Consider the following 26966-nt stretch of genomic DNA (forward strand, 5'->3'; position numbering starts at 1 on the left):
GCCCCCAGCAGCTGGGGCTGGGGTTGGACTGGTGTGTGCTGGGGCTGCCCAGGAAACTGTGCCCCGTTGCTGTGGGGTTGGTTTGTGCCAGGGCTACCCAGCGAGCACGCTGGCTTGCTGAACACAGTGGTGCTTCATCTTCCCTGAAAAGACCAGTGTGACATGTATGGGTGTGACACAGCCTGCCCTGGGGTGATGCCACCCCCTCTGGTTGGTCCTCGCTGCCAGGTCACCTTCCCGTGGGCACCTTCCCACAGCCCTTCTCCCTGTGGGCACCGTCTGTGTCCCCACTGGCTTCCCTGGTATTTGCATCCCCAGGGAATGCACCCTTGGTGCCTTGTCCCTCTGGGATACTGGGGATGCTCATGGTGGCAGAGGATGCTCCATGGCTGCAGGGTGCTGGGATGCTGCTGGCACCCACAGGGCATGAGATCCCAGTGCTGGGTGGGAGAAAGAAGGTCTGGAGAGGCCACCCACCCTGCCCAGTGCTGGCAGAGCCCTGCCTGCTCCCCTCAGCACAGCCCAGACCTCAGGGCAGCAGTTGCACCTCAACCAGTGTGGGAAACTGGTTTTTGGGCCACGACACAGCTGGGAGCCTGGGCAGCTGCCGTGGAGTTTCCAAATATCCTATGTGCTCCTGCTGCACTTGGAGGTGATGCTGCAAGTGCTGGGTGCCTCTGCTCCCAGGGGGCGAGCAGCATCCACCAGATTTTGCCTCCATTGATGTTTTTTTCTCTGGAAAAAGCTGAAGGATCCCCTTACCAGGCACATACCAGCCCTGCCCCACCCTGACATGGGCTGCTGGGAGATAGGAGGTGGGATGATGAGGTGGGACGAAATCAAAACCCTGTTGCACAGGGTGGTGAAGAACCAGCTGTGGGGGTTCGTGGTGCCTTATTAAACCTTTCCCCATGTGCCTGTTGTTGTTGGGGGGGTTTCTCTTTATGGGGAGACGAAAGCTGCTGTGGTGGTTGGGTGGTAAATGAACCTGGGTGCCCGCACAGGGGTGTGAGCTGTGAGCTGCAGCTCCTGTTAACTCTGGAGCTGAGTGGTGTCGGTTGCGGATCGGGACAGCGGTGCTGTGGCAGGGGGGTTGTACCCACCCTCAGGGCGGTGGTACAGGGGGTCTGGCTGCAGAGGTCTGGCTGCTGTGACGTGCCCCTTGGCCATCCCAGTCTGTCCCCTGGGGTGCTAGGGCCACGCTTGGGCGTTGGCATGGGACTGGCTTGGTCAGATGGGCTCCTTCTCCATCCCAAGGTGGTGACCCCATTGTGTGGGTCTCCGTGGGGGGTGAGATACAGCTGGGTGGGGGCAGGAGGTGCTGAGCACTCCCACCTCTGCCTGGTGGAGCTCTGGACCAGGGTTTCATTTCCTTCTTTGTTTCTCCCCTTCTCCTTTCATTGGCCAGAAAAGCAAAGCTCATTGGCACCACCTGCCTGGTGGGGTGCTGTGTGGGGTGCTGTGTGGGGTGCTGTGCCATGCTGGGACTGGCATCCTTCCTCCCAAGGGCCGGGGTGCAGGGAGAGGGGACAAAGGTCCACCCCATCCTGCCTGTTCAAACTGTGAGGTTCGCATGGGGCACCAAGAGCCTCTGGGATGAGCATCCTGGAGGCTCTTAGTGCCCCATGTGAATCCCCATCACTGACCCTGGACAAGGAGCTAACGGGGTCGGCTCAATGAGGATGAGTGAAGGGAGAGAGGCTGGTCCCATCCCTTGCATCCCTCAATCACCCCCCAGCCCTGTGTGCCATCCTCTTCCCAAGGGGATCCCACTGCACCCTTGAAGCATCACAGGTGCCCCCACCCCACCGTCCCCACCACCCCTCCTGTCCTGGTTTGCCTGATTTGGGCCACCAACCCTCCCTCTCCAGCACTGGTGGGAGGTGGCTGCCTCCGACATCTGCCAGCCTCTTTTGTCCTCGCGCGGTTCCCACCGTGCCCGAACCCTGGCGCGGAGACGGCACGAGGACAGCGGGGCTGGGGGCTGCCCCCAGCCACCTTCCCACCACTGGGGAAAGGGGGGGAAAGGAGCCCGGGCTGAACTCTGGATGGGGGTTTTCAATTACACAATTAAATGCACAATTAGGTATAATTACCAGCGCTCAGAAGGCGCGACTGTTCATAATAGGCATGTAATCTACTGCAGTCACTGTTTATACTGCTCAGCTCCGCTCCCTAATGATTATGGAAAGCTTTCACATTTGCATGGTTGCCATGGCAATGGGGGGCTGACAGCAGCATCGGGGATGCTGAGCCCCTCGGTTCCCTGCACCCCATCTCCATGGGATGGGACGCGATGGGTGCGGTGATGCCCCCGTGCCTGGGGATGCTGCAGAGTGGTGGGTGCTGTTGTGGAGGGATGGGGATGCTCCAGGGCTGGATCTGCAGACATCTCAGGGGTGGAAAACTGTGTGGGTTAGAGGCATGAAAACCCCCCAAATCACCTTATCCCCCCCCTCTGCTGGGTGACCACCCTGAGAGCCACAGGAGGGTGGGGGTGGAGAAGCATCTCAGCCTGGCGAGACCTCCGTGTGGATGTGCATCCTCCAGTGCATCCTCATTATTCACAGGCAGAGCTTTGCTTGACAGGCCACTATAAAGGTTTATTGGTGCACGTTTGGGAAGGCAGAGCGTTACCACTTGCAATTAAAACCACCATTAAAGTGCAGTACATCTAAATTTGCAGGACCAGCTAATGTGCACCCAAGAGTATTAACGAGGCTGGTTGAAGAACTCTCTAAATCATTCATGGTGGCTCATAACAGAGCTGGGAGCGATGGGGACTGGGAAATAAATGTCTCAGGGGGCTGGGCTGTAGAGAAAATAAAGAAGATGAGCCAGGAAACAGCCTGACCTGACACCAAAGGCGTGAGACCAGGGGAAGGGAAGGCTGATGCATGATGTGATCAGCGAAGCCGAAAGGCCGGTGGCCTAGTTGATGTCTGGGAGAAGGAGTCTCGTGTAGCAAACTTGATCTTGTTTCTTCCTCAGCCTCCCAAGTTTGGCTGCTGAAAGGGACTCAGCTGCCGTAATAGTGTTTAGATGCCGATAAGCAATTTGGTTTAATCCCAGGTGGCTTTCTGTTAGGAGAGGAATTAGCGCTATAAAAAATCAATGATGCTCATTTCGGTGGTAGGAAGGAAGGAGAGGAGGGAGAAAAATCACTGCTGGAGACAACACACGGGCGGATGGGGTGGTGACAAGCATTGCCTGGTGCAGGGTGAGTCGGGGATGGGTACCCCACCCCCACCCCGGTACCCCATCCCTACCAGCCCCGGGGCAGCTGGCTCTCCCATCCCAGAACATACCCTTGAGATGTTGGGAGGGGGGATGGGAAGAGAGATCTGAGGTTGGAAGGTGAGGGAAAGCTGCTTCTGGAGGTGTTCAATCCCTGTGGCTGGGCTGAGGGAAGGCAGAGGTGGAGGATATTCCCAGTACAGCCACCCTTAACGCAGGAGAAGGAAGGTGGAGAGCACAGCGGCGTGGGAGAGAAGCCACTGCCCACCCAGGATGGGGATGGGCTGCAGCAGGAGTTACCTCAGGGTGCTTTTCCCTGCTGCCTTCAGCCAGTGATGCTGTGTGCATCTCTGGGGGGGAAAGCAGGGGATGGCAGAGAGGTGCTGGGGAGAAGCAGACACGTCTGGCAGGTGCTGAGTGCCCTGGGCTGTGTATCAGCAGTGAGCTGGTTAGTTTTGCTGTGGGGACTCACTGCTTGTGGATCGATGAGCATCTCATCTCAGCCGAGCTCCTCCTGGGTTTCTGTGTTTACAGGCTCAGAGCCCCCCAGGGATGCTCTGCCCAGCCCGGAGGCTGATGGCTCCCACCTCTTGCTCCCCCTGCAATGGATCCATCAGCTCCTCTCTGCCTGGATCCTCCAGCTGGGAAGCACTGGGAGCCTCTTTGGGGCTGAGAAATGCAATAGGGGGAAGGATTCAGGGCACACATGATTCAAAACTCATCGCAGAGCAATTCAGTTCCTGATGGGAGACCCACATCTCTCTCTGGGAATCAGGCCCAGCCCTGCTCTCATCCTGCTTTGCCCACCAATGTCAATTTGGTGGTGGGTTAAGGCTGTTGGGAGGATGCTGGGCACGGGGTGCTGTGGTACCAGCATCCTCCCAGCCTGGCTTTGGTGCTCCAAGGCTGGAAAAGGGCTCTGTAAGCTGGCAGCTGCTGCACATCTCCTGTGGAACAGGGTTCTGCCAGCACCACCTCCCTCTGCGGGGCTGGGGACCCCTTGGATGCTGCAGCTGTTCCTGGATACTGAGGCTTGGGAGGTATCCTTATGAGAAGGGAATGTCTCTATGGAACAGGGAGAAAATGGCCAGGAGCACAAAGCAGGGGTGAAAGACCCACAAACCCCTGATGTCCCCATCATAACAGCTCCTCCAGTGATGCAGCTCATGATGTATTGATCACTACAGTGCCTGGCCAAGCTGAGCGGCAAGTGAGTGGGTGGGTCACTTCTCTTCCCAGTGGTCCAGGTTGTATTCCCATCCCTCATCCTCCTGGGATGCCCAGGGATGTCCTTGTCCCCATTGCAGTGTGGAGCTGGGGGTGGTTTTTGGCTGAAAGTGCTGGAGCATTGGGGTTGAGTGGGAAGGACATATCCTGCCCAGATCCTGAAGGGATGCATAGCAGGGCAGAGGGGGCTCAGTATAGCCCCCTTGGTGGGCTTTTTTTCCCCTTCCCTCCATTTGAAAGCAGCTATTTGTTTCCATTTTCCAAATACATATGTAATGGCCTGGAAAAACAGGAAGGCAAAGTTGGCAGGGAGCAGCCCTGGCCATATTTAAACAGGACATTAAACCCCAAGTGGGTTATTAAGAAGATTAATGACAGGTCCCGTGTGCTTGGCTGGGAATTTTCACCCATCTTGGGGTTTTGTGCTGTGGCAGAAGGAGATTTGGGGGGGAAAAAGGCAATTGCTGTGTGGGAGAGGCAGGGCAGGATGTGCCCCCTGCACAGGGGGCTCAGCATGGGCTGGTGATGCTGGGGAGGCTTTAGGGAGCAGGAGCCTAGGGGGGGTGCAGGTTGGGTTTGGAGGGGTAGATCCAGAGCTGTTGGTCACCACTGCATCCTGGCTCCAGCCCTGCAGCAGGGACCTGTTCCCCTTGGGAGGATGCTGAGGGAGGCAGCACTGCCAGGTGGTGCAGCCCCCAGTGCTGAGCATCCCTTGGGCACCCTGGGGACTGCAAAGGTACTGGTGCTGGCTGAGCTGTTGTGCTGCCAGCCTGGCTGTGTCCTGGCACTCTCATCATCCTCCCTGCCCAGACTGGGTGTCATCCCAGCAGGGGACACACCATGCCTGTCCAGGGTCACGGCCACGCAGGACTCAACTGAAGGGACCAAGCTCTGAGAGCTGGCCTGATGCTTGGCGCTCAGGCTAATTAATGTGATCAGGGCTAATTAGTGCTCTGGGTCAGTCTGGTCTTGTCCCATAACTGGGTTGATAGGGAAGTCTCTCCCACTGCTCTGCATGGGGCAGAGCCCATGCTGGGGGCACACCGTGGGCACCTGGGAGCAGAGGGGAGCTGGTGCAGGAGGATGCTCAGGGTGGGAGTGGAGTGGGCTTGGGGTGAGAGTGGTGGGTGCTCCGGGTGGAGTTGAGCATGTTTGGGGTCGTCATGGAGGATGCTCAGGTGGGAGTCAAGGGGTACTCAGGGTGATTGTGGAGGTTGCTTGGGAAGTGAAGGGTGCTTGAGGTGAGCATGGAGGATATTTGGGGTGGGAGCAGAGGATGCTCTGCACGAGAGTGGAGAGTGCTCGGGGGTGGGCATGGGGGATGCTTGGAGTGTGAGTGGAGCATGCTGGGGCAGCACAGCAGTGCTGAGGGGAACAGGAGCCCATGGGAAAACCTGGCTGCTGGCTGCTGCTGTGCAGTGATGGCTCAGATTAATGGTGGTCCTCAGCCACTGCCTGCAAATGTCAGGCTGAGAGTCCTAGTCCCATCCCCCTCAGGGCTGTCTCCCGCATGCTCATCCTCCCCCTCCTCTTCCTCTCCACCAAATGGCCAGGAGCTGTGGGGGGCTGGGCAGCACAGTGGGGTTCAACTGGGGTCCCTGCTCCTTGAACCACCTCCCTGCCCCAAGGAAGGGACCTGGCGCCCACCCTGCAGGTGCAGCAGCCAGGCAGGGTGCAAGCAGCTGTACAAGAGCCCTTTGCAGGCTCCAATCTGTATTTTCTCTTCACCTGCCCAGCTTTGGCAGCTCTGTTCCCCTTACCCACCCTGGGGACACGGCACCCCCACCTGCACCTCCTGGACCCCTCTTTGCTCCCATCCCCTCCTGTCTCCTACACCTCCACTCCCAGCCCACCACCAGCTGGGTGCCAATTCCCCTCACAATTCCCAGGACTCTGGGGTGAAGCCATCCATGTCACAGCTCCCAGCACAGCTTTCCTTTGGCTGGGGACACAGCAAGCCCCATGGCCGGCTCTGGGGTGGCACTGGGCTGTCACTGAGTCCCTATGGCATTGTGGTTACCTCTGGCAGGGTGGCTGCTGGGGTGCTCAGAGTGCAGCGAGGTTTGGGGGAGCCTGGGGGTGCCTGTTTGCTGACCAGGGCTGGAGGTGGCACATGTGTATTGGTGGTGGCATCCCCTAGCATGGCACTGTGGCTACCTGGAGCCCTGTGGCCAGAAGTACAAGAGCCAGGCTGCGGTGGGGACATGGTGGGGACAACATTGTGGGGCTGGGACTAGGCGTGGAGCTCACAGGGTGTGACAGTCCCCAAGGGCTGGGAGTCCCCATGCCCTGGCAGTGCCTCCATCCCCTCTGTCTCCCAACCCTCCCACTGGATGTGGTCACATCCCCTTACCCCGTGTCCTGGGGATGCCCAGGCTGTCACCTCCCTCTCTGCTGAGAAGGACACGGGGCTGAGCCCAGAGGGGCAGGGAAGTGTCTGCAGGATCAGTGCCAGGACTTGGTTTGCTCCTCCTGGGAATCTGCATCGTTTCTCTGACCCGGTGGCTCCAAACAGGGATTTACTTTGGCAGCAGCAGACTGGCTGTTACACCCGCTCCACAAACACCCGTTGAGCACTGAAGGTGTAATTACACATTTAAAATCTATAGATATATATTTTATATATATTATGTATTTTATTTTTGAACATATTTTCAATTAATTTCTTATATATTTTAAGTTATTTTCCTTCCCCTCCCTGAAGCCCAGCAGTTGGGTGGGTGATGGGGAGTGGAGGCTGGGGCAGGTCCCCATGGTCCCTTCCAGGACATCCCAGTGCCATGCCCAGGGCCAGCATCCTTCCTCCATCTCAAGGCAGCCCCTGCCAGGGCTCTGCAGCCTGGATTTGGCCCTGGGGCTGCAGGGCTGAGCTCAGGACCGGGGTGCTGGCACTGCCTGCTCCTGGGGATGGCTGGGTCGGGGAGCGCAGGTGAGCGATGCTGCGGTGAATTTGGGGTGTCAGTGTGGGGGGGTCAGTCCCTGCTTAGGGACACACTCATCCATTTTGGGCTGGTTTATGCCCCACCAGGTGCAGATGCTCCCCATCATCCCATGAGCACTCCCACCCCACCATCCAGGAGATGGGTGCTGCCCCCAGCTTTGGCACCCACAGGGTGCTGCTGCCCCTTGGTGTGCACCCTCAGGAGGGATGGGTGCACACATCTCCAAATTCAGGGGAAGACCCAGCTCAGCAGCACCCGTAGCCTGGGCAGACGACTGATGCTCCCCCCAGCTCCTGGGGTGCCCATGTGGATACCCCCCTTGGGAAATGGATCTCTAGGGATCTGTGCCCTCTTGCTCCATCTTCTCCTCTGCCTAGGGAGCTTCTGACCCCACTAACGACCCCAGCCCCACTAACAACACCACCTCCTGCCTTGCAATGGCCCCAGGCCCTAATTATTTTTAATCAAGCCTTCCCCAAAGAAGGAGCTACGTGGCAGCCAGGTTGGGATGGGACGGGGACTGGGGGGAACAGGGGGGTCCCGCAGGGAAGCAGCACTGGGCAGACAAAGCAAAGCCAGCCCTAATGAAGGGGCTTGAATTATACATGGGGCACGGGCTCACTGCCTGCTCTGCAATTAGCAGCACCCTCGTTAACGGGGTGGATGGCAGAGTTGGTGTTCCCCCCTCTCCTGGGAGGGGGGGGAGCAGGTAGCAGGGGGACACAGGGAGATCCCCAGAGCCCCATTTCTCATAGGAGATGCCATGGGGAGTCCCCTCCCAGCCTTGTGTCCAGGCTGTGGGTGCTGCTGGGATCATTTTTACCCCCCACATTTTGGGATGGAAATCCTCATTTCCCCTGTGGGTGCAGCAACAGAGGGGGGATGGCTTGGGGTCAGCACCCTGCGGGTGCCAAATTAATGGGCAACCCCCATTTCCCAGCCAGCAGAGCCATCCCATGTGGTTATGGGGGGAGAAATGGGATTTTAGGGAAAATCCTGGATTCCCTGATGTGGGGCTGGCCCGGATGCCAGGGGGATGGGCTCACATCCCTGTTGGATGCAGAGGACTGATGGCTGTGCCGCAGTCCCGCTGCAGGGTTTGGGATGCTTGGGGCAGCATTGTCCCCTTGCTTGCTCAGCCACAGCCTTGTCACCCATCCCAGTGTCACCCCTTGTCCTTAAAGGATGGGACCAAGCAGAGCTGGATGGCCCCAGGGCAGGCACTGGGACGGATACGGCCCTGGGAGCTCCCCATCATGCAACAAAGGGGTTCATAAAAATCAACCTCAAAACTGCCTCCCCCCACCCTGTGTGTGGTGGGTATAGAGAGAGGACGAACCAATTAATAAAAGCAATTTTTATGGATGTTTAAGAAGTCTCTAATGAGCTCCCATCCGTGGCAGCTGCTAATCGCTGCGTTTAATAAAGCGCCGGTGGTCACGGCACGCTCTGCTCAGGCACCTTATTAAATCCTCTCTGCCATGAATGGGAAAAGGATGGTGGGGTTGAGCAGCTCCTTCACCAAAGGAATTGTTCCAAACATTCAGGTGTCTGATTTTATTAGGACAGTTCATCCCTTCGGATGCCTCTCCGCTCTGCTACTCGCTTTGCATTCTTAGAATCCCAGAATCCCAGGCTGGGCTGGGTTGGGAGGGACCCCAAGGATCACAGAGCTCCAACCCCCTGCCACAGGCAGGGACACCAACCTCCAGGCCTGGAGCCACACAAGGTTGCCCAGGGCCCCAGCCAACCTGGCCTTGAACACCCCCAGGGATGGGGCACCCACCCCCTCTCTGGGCAGCCTGTTCCAGCCCCTCACCACTCTCTCTGGAAAGAACTTCCCCCCAATATCTCATCTCACCCTTCCCTCCTTCAGCTTCACTCCATCCCCCTTGTCCTGCCATTATCCACCCTTTAACAAGCTGATTCCCCTCCTGTTCCTCTGCTCCCTTCAGGGACTGGAAGGCTGCAATGAGGTCCCCCCACAGCCTTCTCTTCTCCAGGCTGACCCAGCCCAGCTCCCTCAGCCTCTCTCCACAGGGGAGCTGCTCCAGCCCTCTGATCATCTCCGTGGCTCCTCTGACCCCTCTCCACCAGTCCCACATCTTTCTTGTCCTGGGGCCCCATCTCTGGACACAGGACTCCAGCTGGGGCCTCAGGAGTGCCCTGGGATGCTGTGGATTGGGTGATGGCAGCAGTTGGATGCTCTGGTCCTGTGGGATCGCAGCTCTGGGCTGAACCTGTGTCCAGAGCAGTGGAGCTCCACTCCCACCCCTGGTAGTGGGGACAGTGATGGTGATGGGGGCAATGTCAGGACAGTGCCGGATGGGATTGTTGTTAAATCCCTCAATAGATAATGAGCAGCACTAATGATGTCCATAAAGCACCCCAAAAAAGCATCGTGGGCACTTGTGGAGACAGCCAGGTCTCTCCCATGCCACTCACTGCCAGCCCAGCTGCTGCCCACTGCCTGGGTGCTTTTGTGTTCAGCCCATGGGAAGATGCACCCATGGGTGCTTCGAGCATCTCCTAGCAGGGTGCTAGGAGACCCTTGTCCATATCCAGCCAGGAAGAGACCTCCAGAGCCTTCAGGAGCTCAGGGACATTATTCAGTGTAGACATAAGAATAAATCCTCAGTTCTCCCAATATCTCTGGCCCGTGGGGATTTCGCTCGCCGGGAGATGAGCATGGGCATGACAGCCCTGCCAGCAGCAGTGCCCCTCACCAGGCATCGTGGCTGCCTGTGCATTGAGGAGCCCCCCCAAGGGTTTATGATATCAAACCCCAGCAGTGATGCCCCTCACCAGGCATCGTGGCTGCCTGTGGGTTGAGGAGTCCCCCCCAGGGGTTTATGCTATCAAACCCTTTTGTGCTGGCAGCTCTCTTCTCCTTGGCCACAGGGCAGGTGAATCTCTTAAACTCCCATCTCAGCGTGGGTTCATCCTGTATTTTGAGGCTACAAATTCGGATAAACGCTGGAAGAAACACCCACACTCAGTGCAGGGCTTGGTGGGCGCACCCAGTTCACCCTGGGTACCACCTCCCTTCATCCCCCCCGGCTGCAGGAGCATCCCCTCCTCCTCCAGAACACCTCTAACCCTCCCATAAAGACAAACATCTCGGGAGCCGGGCGGTTTCGCCTCCCCACCGGCTGCTGCCGGCTGCTCCTTTCACAGCACCATCGCTCCCAGGGATTATTTTTGCTCCCCAGCTCATTAACGGGGTTGTTACCAGGCAGATTTCCTCACCCCATTTTCTCCTTCCCAGCCTGCGGGGTCGTGGGAGGAGGGACCGCCGGTTTCCATAGCAATGTGCTTGGCTTTAATCAGTATTTCTTCCCTGGGAGAATTGATTACGAAAGGTGTCACTAAATAAGTCAGTAAATTGGATTCTTTTATATATATATTTATTTTTATATATATTTTTTTCCCTCCCCTCTATGGGATTATGTTAACAGCATCTTTGAGGCGCCGTTTGTGATCCCGGGGAAATTACCTCTTGCTTCTCGCAGACGTTGGGCTAAAGAACTTTAACTGGGAGAATTAGCATCGAAATTGCCTCTGGCTTAATCCCTGTCCAAATGGGCTCAGTCACCGAAGGCTGTGGAGGGGACAGGATCCATCCCAGCGCAGTGCCTGGGGTCCTTCCTCCTGGTTGTCCCACTCCTGCTCTTTCCAATAGCCCAAAGCTGCTTTTTCCTGGAGCACACAGTTCCTGCTCACTCCCCATACCAGTCCAACCCCAGGATTTGAGTTTTTTTATGGGGTTAGACTCCCTGTATCTCTACTGGCTCCTCATCTTGTTTGCTGTTCCCCTGTGCTTCCCAAATTTAAGCCAAATATACTGCAGATCTAAGCCCAAGAGACCCCAAATTTAAGCCCAAGATCCCCCAGACTTAAGACCAAGATCTCCCAAATTTAAGCTCAAGATTCTCCAGATTTTACCCAAGGTCTCCTAGATTTAAGCCCAAAGTCTCTCAGATTTAAACTGAAGATCCTCCAGATTTAAGCCCAAGGTCTCCCAGATTTAAACTGAAGATCCCCCAGATTTAAGCCCAAGGTCTCTCAAATTTAAGCCCAAGATCTCCCAAGTTTAAGCTCAAGATTCTCCAGATTTAACCCAAGGTCTCCCAGATTTAAACCCAAAGTCTCCCAGATTTAAACTGAAGATCCCCCAGATTTAAGACCAAGATCTCCCAAATTTAAGCCCAAGATCCCCACATTTAGCCCCAAATCCTCCACATCTAAGCCCAAGCTATCCCAGGTTCAAACCCAAGGTCCCCCAAGTCTAAGCCCCAGCTCCCCCTGAGCTGTGTGGGGCAGGACCATCCTCCCCTGCGGGGTGTTGATTGCTCCATCACCACTGAGCTTCGGGTACCCTCCCAACTGATGGTGGGTCAAGGGGATGGGTGAGCTGTGGGGTCTCCATGGGCAGTGGGGGATATCCCATGGACAAGCATCACCAGAGGAGATGCCAGTCTGGGTGCTGGAGATGCTCTGCCAGGGTCAGGCTGAGGCTCCACTCAGCACCTTGGGATTCACAGGGAGAAATCCCCCTGCTCAGAGCGATTCCCCATTTGCTGGTGGGGTTTTTTTAGGGTTTTTTTTCTCCATTTTAATTAATTTTCAGCCTCTCAGTGGCCGTGCTGCTAATGTGCTCTCTGCTGTGAGTCTCCAGCGTGATGGCTCGTTGTGGCTAATTGAGGCGCTTGATTAATCCTGGTTCTCTGTATGGGAAAGGCTGTTGAAGCTGGGGAGGAGGGGGACTTCTGCCCATGGTTTGGAGACAGCAAGTGCCTCCAAGGCTGGGCCAGGGATGGAGGGTTTGTGTTGGACAGGGGCTACGTGCTGTGGGATTAGGTGGGATGGGATAGGGATGGGATTGGGGTGGGGTGGGATGAGGTAGGGAAGGGAATGGGGGTGGGATGGGGTGGGGTGTGATGGGATAGGGATGGGGTGGGATTCAGTGAGATGGGGTGAGGCAGACGGGACTGATGGGATAGCAGGTTCTCCCCTTCAGGCTCCATCCCAGACACAAGCTGGGTTATTTGGGCACAGCACGGGGCTGTACAGCCCCTTCACATCCCCCTCTGCTTCCAGATGGATTTCCTCCAATCCAGAGGCAGCATGGCCAGGCTCTGGCCCTGGGTCCCACCCCTCCCCTGAGCCCACTCCTCCTCCAGCCCCGTGGTGATGCCCATTGCTCACGTCTCTCAACCTCTGGATCTCTCCTTAGGCTGAAGGCTGTGATTCAGAGGGATTTCCTATGCTGTGCCTCAGTTTCCCTGCTCTGGTGGAGCTGGTCACTCAGACCACGACATCACTTCCCAGCACAGAGCTCAGCAGGGCCAGGCAAGCTTTGCCCCATTTTCCAGGTAAACTGAGGCACGGCAAGCAGTGCACACACCCAGGCAACCTTGGTGCCTCACCCTTGCAGGTCTAAAAGCACCCCAAGCTCACAGTGATGGGTTCTGCTGGGTCTGCAGCCCCGTGCCTCAGTTTCCCCTCCACAGCAGGCATCTCCTCAGGCACTGCTGCTGCCAGTGCCCATTCTTCCCCCTGGGAACACTGGTGCCTCCTGACTCCACATCATGGGTGCCACCACCCCATGTCCTCCCCAGTCAGGGCACCCCAGAGTCCTGGGTCCTCTCAAGGTCGTTTGCAAGGTCAAGCTTGGGGTTAATGGGATCATCCCATCTCCCATTTGCGGGGGCACTTAAGGGGGTTTGTGGCTCCTGAGCAGTTCCTGAGGGGATGGAGCAATTCCCAGTGGGAATAGAGGAGGCCATGGCTCGGGATGGGTGACAAGGTGAATAAACCACCTCGGCTTTCCCTCAGCATCGAGGTCTTTCCAGCCCACTTGTGGGGAAATGTGGGATTTGTGATGTTTACTGGAGACAAACCCACCCTATTGAAATTCCTTCAGGGGTCCTGACCTGCTGCGGGTCCTCACTGGCGACATGGGAGCCACTGAGAGCCAAACCCACCCCAAATCCACACTTTGGGGAGCAGAGAGGCCCCACAAGTGCCTCGGGGCTTTGTTAGAGTGTGTGTAAATCAGGAGCCTGGGACGGTGATGGAGCATCCCTCTGCGTGGGGGGACAGGCAGTGCTCTGGCTGTTGGTGTTCCCAGCATCTCGGAGCACTGCAGAGGTGTTGGGGTGTCTCCTTGTGCCATGCCTCAGTTTCCCTTCTCTAGGATGGAGAAAATGGGAGGGGGCTGGGTTCAATCTGCCTCATGCAAAGGGCACTTTGCCACCCTCAGGCTGGGTTTAGGGGATTGTTATCATTATTACTGTTATTATTTATCACTATTCCTGCCGTTAGCTGCCCCCAGGCTGCATTTCCCAGCCCTCCTTGTACAGTGGAGGAACCTCCCAGGCCCAGATTGGAGCTGAGAACACAAATCTGGGGTGCAGGGCTTGGAGGGGACCCAGCACTACAGGTGCTGGGGTCTCCTGGGGAGGGGTGCAGTGGGTGACCAGACACCCAAGGGTGCAGCCTGCCCCAGGGCTGTATCCAGCCCACGGAGCAGGTTGCTGGCAGTGGGCTCCCAGGGCGCAGAGTCTAGACAAGTGCATCCAGCCGGGGCTGCCGCTGCGTTGCCATGGCAACGCTGCCGGATGCGGGAAATGAAATAAATAACCAGGGATGGGGGGTTGGGGGGGGTGTATGAGGCGAGAGGAAGGAAAGCCCATCGGATGGGTGGGGGGTGCTGGGGGATGTGATGAGGGACCCTGTGCACCCCAAGTTTCTTCTGCTTGTGCCCCCAGTGTTCGCAGCCACATCCCAGAGATCTGGGATGCTTGAGCCACGTGCTGGGAGGCCCTAAATCCAGTGATGATGCTGTTGGAGGGCAGCAAGGTGCTGCACAGAGGCCAGCCCCCCCTCCCAATCCTGCTGGCATCAACGGGGAGCAGTGCATGTGTGTGTGTGTGTGTACAACACCCAGGGAAAGACCCAATTTGTGCCTCTTTCACCCCACTTCTTGCTCCTGCCACATTTTACACTGGGGCTGCTTGGTCCCAGAGCATCTTGCCAGGCAAGGGCCACATCCTGAGCGTTACAGCCTGACACAAGAGGGATCAAGGCTCCGGTGCCTTTTAATTTCCTTTTCTTCTGCGATTTCACGAAGGTTTTTGCAAGTTGGAAGTAGGTCAAGAACTTGTTTCCAAGTCATTAAATGAAGTCCCTGGGTTCACAGCGGTGTTTGCACCTTCTTAATAGTCAGTTCGCTCACTTGCCATTCATTGAAACCCCAGCCAATTTCCCTCCATGGAGATGGGCAGCTCCTGGGTACCGCACGATGAAAATGCTTCTGATGGCTCCTCCAGCTCCCCAGGAACAGGGGGAAGGTGCTGGAGGAGTGAAAATCAGCAAAACACCTTCAACAGCCTCAAAAAGAGAGTTTGGAGGGGGGGTTGGGTGAACCTATGAGGGGGTTCTCAGGTGCTGTGCAGGCTCAGGGTGGGGATGTGGAGCATCCTTTGGTTGTGAACTGGGCTGGGAGCTGGGCTTTGCATTACCTCCTGGGAACTGGGGACAGGATCTCACTGGATCCTGGGAGCCCAGTGAGCTTCCTCAGTGATGCTCCATCTGCCATGGGAAATTTCCCTTATGGGGACCGACAGCATTGAGCATCCTGCTATGGGCTGCATCCTGCTATGGGCCACATCCTGCCCTGTGGCTCTGCCCAGAGGATGTTTTCTCCCTAAACCACCTTTTTTCTTGAATCCAAAACTCTCTAAAAAGCCATTTCTGCTCCAAACAGCCAGGACAAGCTCAGCAGGGCGGGGAGAGATGCTCTCATAACATCTTCAGCCGCAGCGCAGAGGGGAATTGGAGGTGGAATAAACCCCCTATTCCCCCTCCCCACCCCCCAAATCTCTTCAAAATGCAGCGAGATGAAAAGTTAAATCCCCAGCGAGCCCCAGGCATATGGTGTGCGGGAGAGAATCACCCGGCTGAAGGATAATAACCCACCGGGGGGTATGGAAAGCCCCGCTCGGCTCCTGCCACGCCGCAGCGTGTGGAGTGGAGGGCAGAGGGTTTATTTAAACCCGGCGCACAGATGCTGCTGCTGAGATCAAGGGCAGCAGGCGGCCGGGAGGAGCATCCTGCCTGTGCTGCCTCCTCTGGCCTCGCCAACTCCAGGAAACAATACGCAGCTGGATTGTCTGGGCTTCTCAGTCTTTAGGCAGTGATATTTGCAAGGGAGGAATATCCCCACCCCCCAAAAAAGGGATTTTTCCCATTCTGCAGGGGAAAGGTGATATTTACCCCCTGATTTTTCCCATTCTGGGGGGCAATGTCACCTGTCTCCTGCAGCGAGTCCAGAGAAGGGCAACCAGGCTGGGGAAGGGGCTGGAGGGCAAATCCTCTGAGGAGCAGCTGAGGGAGCTGGGGGTGTTGAGCCTGGAGAAGAGGAGGCTGAGGGGAGACCTTCTCCCCACCTCCCCTGCCCTGCCAGGAGGGTGCAGAGAGGTGGGTGATGGTCTCTTCAGCCAGGGGACAGGAGATGGGACAAGGGGCAATGGGCTCAAGCTGTGCCAGGGCAGGGGCAGAGCAGATGGGAGGGAAAAGTTCTTCCCTGGCAGAGTTGTGGGGCTGTGGCACAGGCTGCCCAGGGAGGGGCTGAGTCACCCCCTGAGTGTGTTTAAAAAAAGGGTAGATGAGGTGCTCAGGGATCTGGTTTGGCTCAGGATGGGAATGGTTGGACTTGATCTTAAAGGTCTTTTCCAACCTTGTGGCTCGGGGAAGCCCCTCAGAAGGGTGAGGGAGCTGCATCCCCAAGGAGCCAGCAGCAGAAAAGCTGTGGTTTTGGTGAACGGGGGGGGGGAGTGCTGAGGGGTGTCCTGGTTGGGGGTGCACAGTTTGTGATGCAGCTGGGGGAGGCACTGCCCCATGTTCCCAGGCATCACTCCCTGCCGCTGCGCCCTGGGGTGTTGGTGCACCCTGGGGTGATGCTTGGCTGGGCGAGGGTGCAGTGGGGATGTCCCCAGAGCATCACCCAGCACCCAACCACATCACCCTGCAGCTTTGGGGAGGGGCAGCAGGGAGAGGCAGGAGGGACAAGCCATGAGTGAGCAGGATGGAGGGACTGTCCCCTCCCCAGCTCCAGGAGGTGCCCCCCCCAGCCCCAGCACTGGAGTGAGCTCCCATCTCTCCCCAGCCATTAATTATTGAGGCTTTAGGGATGCAGTAATGTATTTATGCATCTGTGTCAGCAAATGTGTCATCCCCATCACAGCCAAGGCAAGAGGATGGAGCACGGGGAGGGACAAAGTGCCACCTCCCCCACAGAGCCCGGGGCAGCAAGAGCCACAGCCAGGCCAGTGTCCTCTCCTGGGCACTGAGGTGCACCTAGACGGTGCTTCTCCACTGACACAGAGGCAACATGAACACATTGAGACAGGACAAGGGGCAATGGTTTCAAGTTGGAGCACAGGGAGTTCTGCACCAACATGTGGAAGAACTTCTTCCTGGTGAGGGTGAGGGAGCCCTGGGACAGGCTGCCCAGGGGGTGTGGAGTCTCCTTCTCTGGAGAGATTCCAGCCCCATCTGGACACCGACCTGTGTGACCTGTCCTAGGGACCCTGCTTTGGCAGGGGGTTGGACCCCATGGGCTCTGGAGGTCCTTTCCAACCCCTGTGATTCTGTGTGATTCTGTGAACCAAGAGGTGAATCCAGGGACAGGCGAGCTCCTTCCTACAGGAATTTGCCATCAGCACTCCTAAAAAACCCCATTTTCCTCGCTGGATCTGCAGATCCAGAGCCTCAGGGCTGAGCCCAGGGAGGGGGCTGTTGGTCCCCTCCTCCCTGGGGGCTGCCACACACAGATGGTGCCTGGTCCCTGCATCTCTCCTGCTTCGATTTCTTGATTAAAATGAAATCATTGCAGGCAGCAAGCTTCAATTAGCAGAGCCCTGGCGTGTGCCTGCCCCCGACTAATTGATATGATTTGCTGGCAAAGGGAACTTTTGGGGCCGATCAATAAACCAGAGAGTGTTTAATTAAGAGGGAGCCCTAAAACTCGTTGCATTGATCGGCTGCAATGGTTTATCTTAATTAGCAGCGGGGTGGTGTGTGTGGTTCCCAGCTCTGCACCCCCCTGGGAGCCAGCAGGCTTCCAGTAAGCACTGGAATGGGAGAACAGGGTGTTAATGAGGGGTGTGTGGCTAATGGGGCTGCTATTAGCATGGGACATACCCCAGGACAGCCTGGGGAGGATGCTCTGAGCTCTGTAAGTCACCTCGGTCTGGGGGGGAGATTGGGTGCTGCCTGTCCCCAAGTGGCTGTGGAGTAGCCCCTTGCTGTGCTCGCCAGCAGTGCTGAGCCCCATGGCCTTGCTTGCTTGGGGACAAGCTTGCTCACTGCTCTTGCTTCATTTGGGGCCACTGCTGATGAACAGTGGCCAAGCCCGGGTGTCATCTTACCCCCAAAAGATGGGGTGAGGATGTCCCAGGTGCTGGACCCACAAGAAAACACTTGGGGCAAGCCAGGAGCATGGGGCTGAGCTGAAGAAGATGCTCTCTCAGCCTTGCCATGCCCCGTGTGAGAATTGTTGAACCTCTGCCTGGAGTGTGGCTGTGCCTCAGTTTACCCACTTGTGAAACTGGGCATAAGGCTGCTGAGGTGTGCTGGGGATGCCCTTGGTGCTCAGCAAGTGCCAGGGAGCTGCAGCCACCATCCAGCCATGTTTGTGCTACGTCTCCATATTTCCCTTAACCTCAAGCAGGATCCCAGCAGGCTGAACATCCCCCCAGGATCTGCTGCTCACATGGATGTGCTCACACTCTGGCACACACAGAGCAGCGTTCCCCTTGCTGGGTGGCTCTGGCAAAGCCTTTAGGTGCAATTAGCAGCCCTTGCTTATCTGTGGGGAGACCACGGTGTTTGCCCTCTCCTTGGGATGAAGAAGGATTTGGCCCAATGAGGCTCTTAGAATCATAGAATCCCAGACTGGGCTGGGTTGGGAGGGACCCCAAGGGTCACAGAGCTCCAACCCCCTGCCACAGGCAGGGACACCAACCTCCAGGCCTGGAGCTACACAAGGTTGCGCAGGGCACCATCCAACCTGGCCTTGAACACCCCCAGGGATGGGGCACCCACCCCCTCTCTGGGCAGCCTGTTCCAGCCCCTCACCACTCTCTCCGGAAAGAACTTCCCCCCAATATCTCATCTCACCCTTCCCTCCTTCAGCTTCACTCCATCCCCCTTGTCCTGCCATTATCCACCCTTTAACAAGCTGATTCCCCTCCTGTTCCTCTGCTCCCTTCAGGGACTGGAAGGCTGCAATGAGGTCCCCCCACAGCCTTCTCTTCTCCAGGCTGAACAAGCCTCTTCCCAGCCCCTTCTCCTTCAGCCTCTCCCTGCTTGAGGGGCTGGAATGGAGGTGTCACAGTCCATGGCTCCACGGGATGCTCCCGAGGCTCTTCCCAGCCCCATCCTTCGCCTCACAGACTCACTGGTACCCAAAACTCACAGCCTCTGTGTCCTGCCCTGCTAAGCAGCTCTGTCACCAGGCAGCAGATCGATGGATGGCTGGAAAGCCCCGAGCACCACGCTCCTTGTATCATTTATTATTTACATCCCTCAATTGAAAAGATTTACGGGCCAGTTGTAAGTATTTCCAAAGGCTGTTTCCTCAGAGAGTTTAAACAGCACGGAAGTGAATTAAACCTCCATGCAAACAGCCCCAGCCCTGCGGAGCCAGGAGCTGCCTGGGGCTCGGCTGCTCTGCGGCTTTATATTGCCTCTCATTGAACTTGGGATCCTTGGGGCCAGCTGATCCTGTCCTGGGGATAAGGACAGGTGGGATACCCCAGTCCTCGGCTCTGCCTTTCCTCCTTACTGGCAGGATGGAGCTGGGCTAAGATAGGCATTAATTAGAACCCTCGTTAAGCCAATTCAATGAGTGTGTGATGCTCAATGGGTGGGGAAACTGAGGCACGGCTGGCAGTTGTGCACACAGAGGCATTACCCATGGTGCATCCTCACAAAATGCTCAGGGAAGGACTTTTGCCACCTCATTTACTTCCCTCCTGTAATTAGGACACATTAAGTCGGGCTGGATGGGCAGGGATGCTGCGGGGCCCTGGGGCAGCCCTGCGGCTGTAACACCCATGGGATCTTCAGGGAGGACCAGGATGGAGCTCCCCTAAATCCAGATAACCAGGGGAAGCTGCTGGTGAGCAGAGAGGGGATGTAAAGCTCATTTCCTCCTGTGCTTTTTCTGGATAAACTCCTACTTCGCTGCCAGGATGACAGTCATGGCACTGGGAGGGGAAACTGAGGCATGGTGCCATGGGGAGGACTTGGGTCCCCAGAGCTCATGGGATTTATCAGGTGAATCTGGGGCATCTCAAAGAGTGATGAGACAGGGCTGGGCTGTCAGAAAGATAAATGTAAAGAGGGTTTTCTGTTTTCAAGGCTGCTGGAGGCTCATGTTGCTGCAGTCCTGTCCCTGTGTGGCATCTCACTCACCCCTAAGTTCCCTCAAAGTTCCCTCTAAAAAACATAGCCCCATCAAATCTCCATTTTTTAACTTAAAACTGCTGGTGAATGCTCCAGCACTCCTGCCTCAGCTTTCTTTAATCCTGTAATTAAGAGTAATGGACCCCAAGCCAGTAGGAAATAGAGCCATAAACCAGCACTGGGGTAACAGGAGGATCACACTGGCTGCATTCTCTGATTGCCCTGAGGTTAATTAAGCTGCAGCATGGCCTTGTTTGTGGGTTACAAAAGGTAACAGTGACCAAAACCCCACAGCATCCAATGGGGAGGTATGTGAGGAGGCAGAAAAATCACTTGGAAGATCCCAAGGGACCCTGAGCATGACCTGGGCAGGAGCCTTTCCCTGGGTAAGCTGAGCTCAGGGATAAGCTCAGCCTGGAGGGTGATTTTCAGCAGTGTCTGAGATCTGAGCAGTGGGGGAAACTGAGTCTTGGAGGGTGCTGGCACCCCTCTGCTCCCCCTTGAGCTCCAGTTATTCCTAATAACCCATCCCTTGCTGCCTTGCTGACCGGTGCATCCCACAGGCTATTGCCGCTAATTACCCGTGGGATAATTAGTCTGTGATAGCTGTGATAGCTGCAATAGCTGCAGCATATTGCAACTATTCCTCCATGGGATTTCCCAGGAATTACTGGCTGCTCTTTGCCTGTAGCATCCCAGGAGCTGCTGTGGTGACCAGCCCTGCTTAAATACCTGCACCCCCTCTTTGCTCTAACACCAGCCCCCCCCTCTTTGCTCTAACACCAGCCCCCCCTCTTTAACACCAGCCCCCCCTCTTTGCTCTCTTGCAGGTAGCGGCGCTGGAGAGGCAGATCTTTGATTTCCTGGGCTACCAGTGGGCACCCATCCTGGCTAATTTTTTACACATCATGGCTGTTATTTTGGGTATTTTTGGGACCATCCAGTACAGATCCAGATACCTCATGATGGTAGGTACCACTGCAGGGGCTGCTCCCCACGCCTGGGTGCAGCACCTTCATCCCCGGGGATGGCACAGGCCCACGTCCCCCTCCCGTATCCAACCCCAAATCCCTGTTGGGATCCAGGGAGCAGGGTGGAGAGGGGTGTGGATGGGGGGTGAGGTTTGGCATGGCATGCCCTGACCGCCTCTCCTCTCGGCAGTACGCGGTGTGGCTGGTGCTGTGGGTCGGCTGGAACGCCTTCATCATCTGCTTCTACCTGGAGGTCGGACGCTTGTCGCAGGTAACACCCCCTGCCTGCCTCCTCTTCCTCCCCATCCACCTTCCCTCCACCTTTCCTGCTGTTCTCTCCTCCTCCTCTCTCCCTAAAAGCCTGTGGGTGCCCCCACCCTGGCCGCTGAGCACCCACTTGGGTGCTGGGGATGCCTCCATGGGGGGGGTCCCAGCCACAGCACCAAGCACCCAGGGCATGCATGGGACAGACAGATGGACAGTTTGGTGGGTGGAGGTGGGCTTTGAAGCTGGAGTGCAAAATTAATGAGGCTGATGAGTCAGGGCGCTCGTTAGTCGTGGCACACCCCTGGCACTGCTGGGGTTTATGGGGTGCAGAAACCAGACAGCAGCGTTCCCCAACATGCCAGCAAGGAGATAGAGTGGAGAAGGGCCATGATGGGAGGTTTTTCTGGGGCTCTGCTCAGCCCTGGAGCACCCAGCAGTGTCAGGATAGTGGCTAGACAGCATTAATGGCCTTGAAAAGTCTCCCAGGGGCGATGGGGGTGAGGATGTGATGGGAGTTGTGCCTCTGCGGGTCTCCCCACCCCACCCCACACTGGGCTATTAAATTACAGCTCATACACACAGAGAAAAGCACAACTTAAGGCAGCAATGATGCACCCTTACATGGTGTGAGCATCCTCAGCCCATGGCTGGGGTGAGCCCCACTCTGGCGTCCTGCTCTGGGCTCCGAGGATGCTGTTCCCTGTGCTGTGCTCACAGCATGACAGAGGGCTCGGGGCAACAGGCTCCAGTTTGCTCTGCAGCTGCTGCAGCAGGGAAGGGGGCTTCAGAGGGGGGCTGTAAGGACAAAACCACCTTCCTGTGTTGCTACAGGTCGTTTGAGGCTCTTCTAACAAGCTGAAATGCCGGATACGTGCAGCAGGCACAGAGAATTTGCTCCCACTGAGTGGTTTTGGTGGAAATCCCCTGTTTCCCAGTGATGCTGCAATGCCAGCACACCCCCTCGTTGTGCTTCCCAGCACTTAAACCCACATCCTTTGGTTTTAGAAACCCAAACCCACTTTCTTTCTATATTTTCCACCCCCCACCCACAAAAATCTTTGAATCCCAGATCGGTGATTTCCTACCAGAGATGCTCAGTGGGTTTCCCAGCCCCCTTACAGCCCCAGGGGCTGGCGGTGCAGAGAGGGGCTGAGAGGACCCTCTGTGGGGTGGGCACACACCCTGCCATGCTGGGGAGACCCTCCACAAGATGGGTGCTCACCCAGCCATGCTGCTGCTGCCTGCAAGAGCCCTGTGCTGGAGCTGCATCCCAACCCACTCAACCCCTGTTTCCTTGCCAGATCTGGGGGGCATTGGTATGTGTTGCCTCCTGGGATCAAGCCCACACCCCATCTTGCTGCTTATTAAATTGCAGCTCAGTTTTGTGTGAGCCTGGTACAGGGAGGGGGCAGGCAGGGGCTGGGGGTGAGCGCTGTGTCTTACCTGACCCCAGTGACAGCCCTTGGGACAGGGAGGCTGCTGCTGCATGCTGCACAGCCACCTAAAAGCTGGCATGGATCAAACAGGGAGTCCTCTAAAGCCTGGTGATGGGCTGACAAGGAGGGGATGGAGTGAGGGGGGCCCTGCAAGGTGGCACCCTGAAACCCTCTCTGCTCTGCACCCCTGGACCACGCTGGTGAGGTGATGCTGTGGTCCCATGTTTCAGATGAATGGATCACTGGGGACTGTGCTGTGACATCCGTGATGTCACCTGGACACCTGGTCTGGGTGCTGTGTGACCAAAGGGTCTGTGACACTGGGATGGGAGGAAGCCACAGCCCCTGGGGATGCTGGCTGCAGGTTCAGGAGATGTGCAGGCATTAACATGGTCTGGGTGCCTGGAGCATCCTTGGGTGGGGAATGGCCACCCTGTGTCCACCTGGTCTGCACAGAGCCCCAGCCCCATCCTGTGTCTCATCCACTCCCCTCCCACAGGACCGAGACTTCATCATGACCTTCAATACCTCACTGCATCGCTCGTGGTGGATGGAGAACGGGCCGGGCTGCCTGGTGACACCGGTGATGAACTCCAACCTGGCTCCTGAGGACCACCACGTCATCACCGTCAGCGGCTGCCTGCTCGACTACCAGTACATTGAGGTAGTGAGCAGCGCCACACAGATATTCCTGGCGGTAAGGGCAGCTGCAGGCACCTTTCCTCCTCATCCCTCATCCCAAACTGGGAAGCTTGAGGGGAGGAATGATGGCAGGGCCTGGGGTGGGCAGAGCTGCTGTGGCCTGGCTGGAGATGCCCCATCATCACGCATCCGTTTTAGAGCATGGAGGGTGGTGGTGTTGGCTCGGGGTTGGGAAGAAAGGAGCAGCTGGAGCCTGTGCCAGCACTCTAGGGGTGCTGCCCAGCCCAAAACCTGGCTGTGGGATGGATGCTGCTGGCTAGAAAGGGGAGGGGGCCCTTTCCCGGTGGCTGTCTCACTCCCTGGAAAGGTGGGAAGGAGATGTACCTGGAAGCAAAGCTCTTGGTGAGCTCTGTGGGAAAATCAAGCTTTAAAGGGAATTGGGGTCTGGAGAAGCTGCCACACACCCACCAAAGGGGCACCCAGCACTAACGGGGCTCAGCACCCTCTGTGTTCCCGTCCCAGTCCAATGCCTCCTCATCCTCCCAAGAGCCACCAACCTTGTCCTGCTGCAGCAGCTGAAACCATCAATCTCACTGCATGTGGACCCACCAGAGATGGGCTCCAGCACTGCCAGCCTGGAGGCAGCCCTGACCCTCCCCAGGATGCTCCCAGTCCCCCCAGTATGCTCCCAGGCTCCTCGCAGCACCCACCCTCATCCCCTCCCAATGCTGTGCTGCCCATCACCCTGATAACCCGTTTCTCTCTGCCCACTGTTGTTTTGCAGCTCTTTGGCTTTGTCTACGCCTGCTACGTCAGCAAAGTGTTCCTGGAGGAAGAAGACAGCTGTGAGTGCCCTGGCTGTCGGTCCTGGGGAGGGGGGAGCGATGCAGCGCTGCCCAACAGCCTCGGCCAGCACCTCCCCAGGGACAGGGGAGCAATGGCTGGGTCACAGGCAGGCAAAGGGATCCCTTTAGTTGGGTTTCTTGCCCCGTTTTTCCATCCCTGATGCCAGGGATGTGCGAGGTGCCAGCCCATGTCACCAGTGGTCCCCCTGATCTGCCTCTGGGAGGGTGCTGCACCCTGGCCAGGGCTGGAAGAGGAGTGGGACGGGGACACCAAGCCCTGAGCTGCCACGGGACTGCAGTGCTTAGAGCCTTCAGCTGCAGGAGTGGGATGGGGCTGGGGTCAGGGTTCATCCCCACACCAGCACACAAGAGGTGGAGATGGTCCCCACTTCCTGGGCTGCACACCAGCATCCCCAGTCTGCACACCAGCACCATGGCAGAAGCCCAGCTCCTCTTGAAGCCAGGATGCTCATCCCCATGTGCAGCTGCTCAGGGCTGGGTTTAGGGCCAGCATCTCTCCCGCTACTCCCCTCTGACCCAAATTTAGAGCATCTCCTCCAGGACAGAGCATCCCCCCCCAGGTCCAGCCTGGCAGCAGGGAGAATGGCCCTTGCTGTAAAGAGCCACTCCCACGCCACAGCAGTGCTCCTCCAAGAGTGGATCTGGCCCGTGGGGGATGTGGGAGTCCTGTCCTCACCGCTCCCATCTCCCAGCACCAGCCATCATCTGCCTCATCCTTTTGACAGCCACCCAGGCCATGGAATGGGAATATTACATCCTCCCTGGCCAGGATCCCTGCAGACAGTGGAGTGGCTGGTCTCTCCTTCCCACCTTGAGGTCTGAGGGGTAAACCCAACAATTTAAGCACAATTCCAGGCTGATTTTTATACAAGCTGTATTGTGCTTTCACAGAATCCCAAGGTTGGAAGAGACCTTTAAGATCATCAAGTCCAACCATTCCCATCCTAAGCTAAACCAGACCCCTGAGCACCTCATCCACCCTTATTTTAAACACACCCAGGGAAGGTGACTCAGCCCCTCCCTGCGCAGCCTGTTCCAGGCCCTAACGATCCCCACAAACACCCTTCCAGAAGCACTGAGCACCCCAGCCCCAATTAACCAGGCCGTTAAGGTTGTCGCCATCCAACTGCATTAAATGCTCATCTGCCATTAATTAATTCTCACCAGCTGGCAGCTCCCAGCACCCAACCCCAGGCAGGGATGTGCCACAACCATGGCACAGCAAAAGGCACCGAGATGCGCTCAGCACCGAGCTCCATCCCCACAGCATCAGGCTCAGCATCTCCATCGATGCCGCGGACCCACAGATGGTCCCAGCCCAGGAGATGTTGGGGTTCAGCATCCCCATGTTTTTGCTTTCCCCCCCTGCTGGGAAGCAGTGTAGTGGAAAAGGAAAATCTCCCTGTGAAATTGGACACTGCCTGAGGTAATGACTTGTTTCTGCACCCAGGGAGCTGGCAAAAGGGTTTATCTCCCGCCGCCGGCTCTGGAGCGTGTTTGCATTCCAACAAACCCCTGCATTCAATACACTGTTAATATTAATGCTGCTGGAGCCCGAGATTCAAATGCATCTTTTTTAATGGAATATCTTATTAGATTTGGAAATGGATGGATGGCATCAAAATTGAGAGCTGGCTGAATATTAAGTTGGGAAGATAAATATGCTGGGAGAACTGGGCTCCCCCCCCCCACCCACACACCTCGCTGCTGTTTCATGGACACCCATGTGGGGACTCACCCAGATGATGGCTCCATGGGGATCAATGTGTTTGTTTTGGGGAGATGGGTTGTGCTGGGGTGCCCACAGTAGTTTGGAAACCCCAGCTTGGCTGTGCGTGGTGCTTGTCCCAGCGCTGGCAAACCCCTGGTTGAGAGTTGGGGTCTAGGGGCACATAGGATGATCGTGGGACAAGTTGGGGTAACCACCCATTGCATCAAGCCAGGGTCTGGGGGGTCTGGCACTGTGTCCAGCGAGTGCCCCAGGGCTGGTTGGGTGGGTGATGGGCTCTGCCAGCTGGAGGGGCATGAACTGCTGGGCTGGAAATCACAGCCATGGAAACTGATATATTGGTGTCTGCAATTCCCCTCAATGACAGGCTTTAAACAAGCCGTAATTCCCCCATAATTCTCCTTAAATGCCCACTCAGGAGACAATGATAGGGTAATTTTACCCACTTTGACCAGCCTGAAACGCAAGGGCTGTTGTGGTGAGGAGAAGAGAGCCTGAGAGATCTTTACAAGTCACTCCAGCTCCTTTCCTCTGACTTGCACTGGTACTTTGCTGGGATGCTGCAGTCACCCAGGGTGCTGCCGTGACATGGGATGTTGCTGCAACCTGGGATGCTCTGGGGATGCAGGATGCTGTGCTTCCCTGGGCTGCTGCGTTTTCCTGACATGCTGCCAGGACCTGGGATGCTGTGGTGGCCCAAGGATGCTGTGGTGGCCCAGGATGCTGCAGTGCCCCAAGGATGCTGTGGTGGCCCAGGATGCTGCAGTGCCCCAAGGATGTGGTGTCCTGGGTTGTTGCAGCAACCTGGGGTGCTGCACATCTCTGGCATGCTGCTGGGACACTGGATGCTGCAAATCCCCAGGGTGATGCAGGATGCTACTGCAAACTGAGATAGATGGTGCATTGCCCTGGGATGCTGCGCTTCCCTGGGATGCAGCTGCAAACTCTAATCCTGTGCTTCCCTGGGGGTGCTGCACCAGCTCAGGGTACAGCATGACCTGTGGATGCCACCGGGACAGGGGGAGGTGGGGAAATTGCCCCACTGCCCTCCCCAGCTCACCTCACTGCTCTTCCCCCTCTCCTCAGTTGACTTCATTGGCGGGTTTGACTCCTACGGCTACCAGGCGCCACAGAAGACGTCACACCTACAGCTACAGCCGCTCTACACGTGA

The 26966-nt window shown here is 56.9% G+C and overlaps 1 protein-coding gene across 1 annotated transcript in view; it reads left to right on the forward strand.

Annotated features, from left to right (window-relative positions):
• Window positions 1-26966, forward strand: part of NKAIN1 (sodium/potassium transporting ATPase interacting 1) — a gene marked incomplete at both ends in the record, with an annotated part of 28977 nt that extends 2011 nt beyond the window's left edge. Inside the window, 5 exons of the mRNA XM_084274102.1 lie at window positions 20714-20851; window positions 21045-21125; window positions 23057-23254; window positions 23984-24044; window positions 26881-26966. Of these exons, the coding sequence (XP_084130228.1) occupies window positions 20714-20851; window positions 21045-21125; window positions 23057-23254; window positions 23984-24044; window positions 26881-26966 (564 nt within the window). The remainder of the gene's footprint in view (window positions 1-20713; window positions 20852-21044; window positions 21126-23056; window positions 23255-23983; window positions 24045-26880) is intronic.

This window comes from Gallinula chloropus, assembly GCF_964237585.1.
Source record: "Gallinula chloropus genome assembly, chromosome: 22".
NCBI classification, from domain to species: Eukaryota; Metazoa; Chordata; class Aves; order Gruiformes; family Rallidae; genus Gallinula; species Gallinula chloropus.